Source organism: Sitodiplosis mosellana, unplaced genomic scaffold (assembly GCF_009176505.1).
Source record: "Sitodiplosis mosellana isolate CC-2019 unplaced genomic scaffold, AAFC_SMos_1.0 Smas_scaffold_6411, whole genome shotgun sequence".
In the NCBI taxonomy this organism is placed as follows: Eukaryota; Metazoa; Arthropoda; class Insecta; order Diptera; family Cecidomyiidae; genus Sitodiplosis; species Sitodiplosis mosellana.
Genome location: NW_022601641.1, coordinates 1 through 1821, shown reverse-complemented (window position 1 = coordinate 1821; position 1821 = coordinate 1). Strand labels below are relative to the sequence as shown.

Here is a 1821-nt window from a genome sequence, read left to right as displayed (position 1 = left end):
TACTGATACATGTATTCGGTTGGAACTCGGTTGACCAAAGCGCCCTCTAAAGAACCTATGGCGAGTTCTGTATGTTATACTTCAGTACGATGTTTGACAGAAAGGAGAGTTTACTTGATTGTATTGTCATTAGCCTTAGATTATCTAGGTGACGAAGAAACATCTAGAAACAAAGCGAAACGAACATGTTTGTGTTGAAAATGGAGGTCCCTCTCGACATAATCTTGAACGTTCAGGCAAATCCAAATCAAAGGTGTTCAAGGTAAGGTCGAAAAAAAACAAAGAGTTATTTTGATGTAAACATTGTTTACTGAGCTTACGGGGCTGCGAAATCGTAGAATTATATAACAATGATTCATTATCGAAGTCACGTAGTGTTTTGTTTATCAATTTTTCATTTCAACAATACTCAGTTATTTTCCGGGAGTATTGGAGAATAAGCACATACTCTGAAGCATGAAAAACCGCTTTTTACATGAAATATTTACAAAAAGGTACTCCGATGATCAATTCCATCACTAAATAGTTTGATTACTCAGTCGATAAAAATTATGGGGAGCTCCCTAATCAGTGTTCCAAAAATAATTCGTCCATAGATGTTTCTCGATCAAAATTGTTTCACAATTTTCCACAATAATTTATGATCCGTTCTCATGTCTGTCTCACCAGATTTCTCTTCAAGAATTATGGCTTTAATTGTCTATTTATAAGTGTTCAAAACCACAAATGGTGTGAGCCTAATTTCGGTCACCTTCTCGCGATTCACAATTTATGTAATAATTGGTATAACCAGCTATACGTCATGATCACGCCTTCGAAATGTATGGACAATTAGTAACAGCTAATTTCATCTGACAAATTGTCATTGTCATAAATTGCCCGACTGAAATTCGACTTTTCAACGTCATCGATGAGAACTCTTCTTACTGTGTGTGCTAAATTCGGGCAAGTGTAAACAGCTTTTATTTTCAAAACTCAAGTACTTTGTTTCTTACAGTTTATTCGCCCGGCAAAAAATACTGTAGTACTCAAAAGACTGCAATAAAACAAAAATCGATCAACGGTTGGTTGCTGGGTTCGTCACAATACTGTATCAAGATGTTTGATAAGAACATTTTGTGGCTTCAACGCACTCGAAAAATTCGTATAAATATTCGTCGGTAGTAAGGTTCATCATCAGTTCAATCGAAGACATCGAAGAGAACAATTCAATCGAAACGAAGAATTCAAACGAGAAATCCAATTGAAGTTAACTAGTTGGAAAACCAACCCGCTATTAAAACGTTTAAAAAACTGTGTTCAAAACGTCAATTCTACCGGAATATTCAAAAGCATCAACCAAATCGAAAAAATGGGAGTGAGCAATTTAATCGTATTTATTGGCGTCGCTGCTTTGATGCAATCGACCTACTCTGCCCCACCGCCGAACGAATGTGTCTGCACTCGTGAATACGTCCCAATTTGTGCATCCGACAACACCACCTACTACAACAACTGCCTGTTCCAGTGTGAAAAGAAGCGCAACAAGGACTTGGAAATCAAATTCTACGGCGAATGCGACGAAAAAGCTGATGATTTGCTGGTCGACGAGCTATGTATCTGCACCGAAGAATATTTGCCAGTCTGCGCTAGTGATGATCAAACCTACTCGAATGAATGTTTGTTGAACTGCGAGAAACGTAAGCGCAAGGATCTCAAACTCAAATACATCGGCGAATGCGGCGAAGAAATCCAAGTCCCAGAAACTGAAGACGATTGTGTCTGCACACGATTCTATTCACCACTTTGCGGATCCGATGGTCGAACCTACTCCAATCCATG

At 38.4% G+C, this 1821-nt stretch overlaps 1 protein-coding gene across 1 annotated transcript; it reads left to right on the top strand.

The window, feature by feature from the left end:
• Positions 1-1166: 1166 nt before the first annotated feature.
• LOC129579683 (double-headed protease inhibitor, submandibular gland-like) lies at positions 1167-1816 on the top strand (the record flags this gene model as incomplete). The annotated part of the gene is made up of 1 exon (XM_055469848.1): positions 1167-1816. A coding segment is annotated over exon 1 (465 nt), but the record flags the coding sequence as incomplete, so codon positions are not given.
• Positions 1817-1821: the final 5 nt, after the last annotated feature.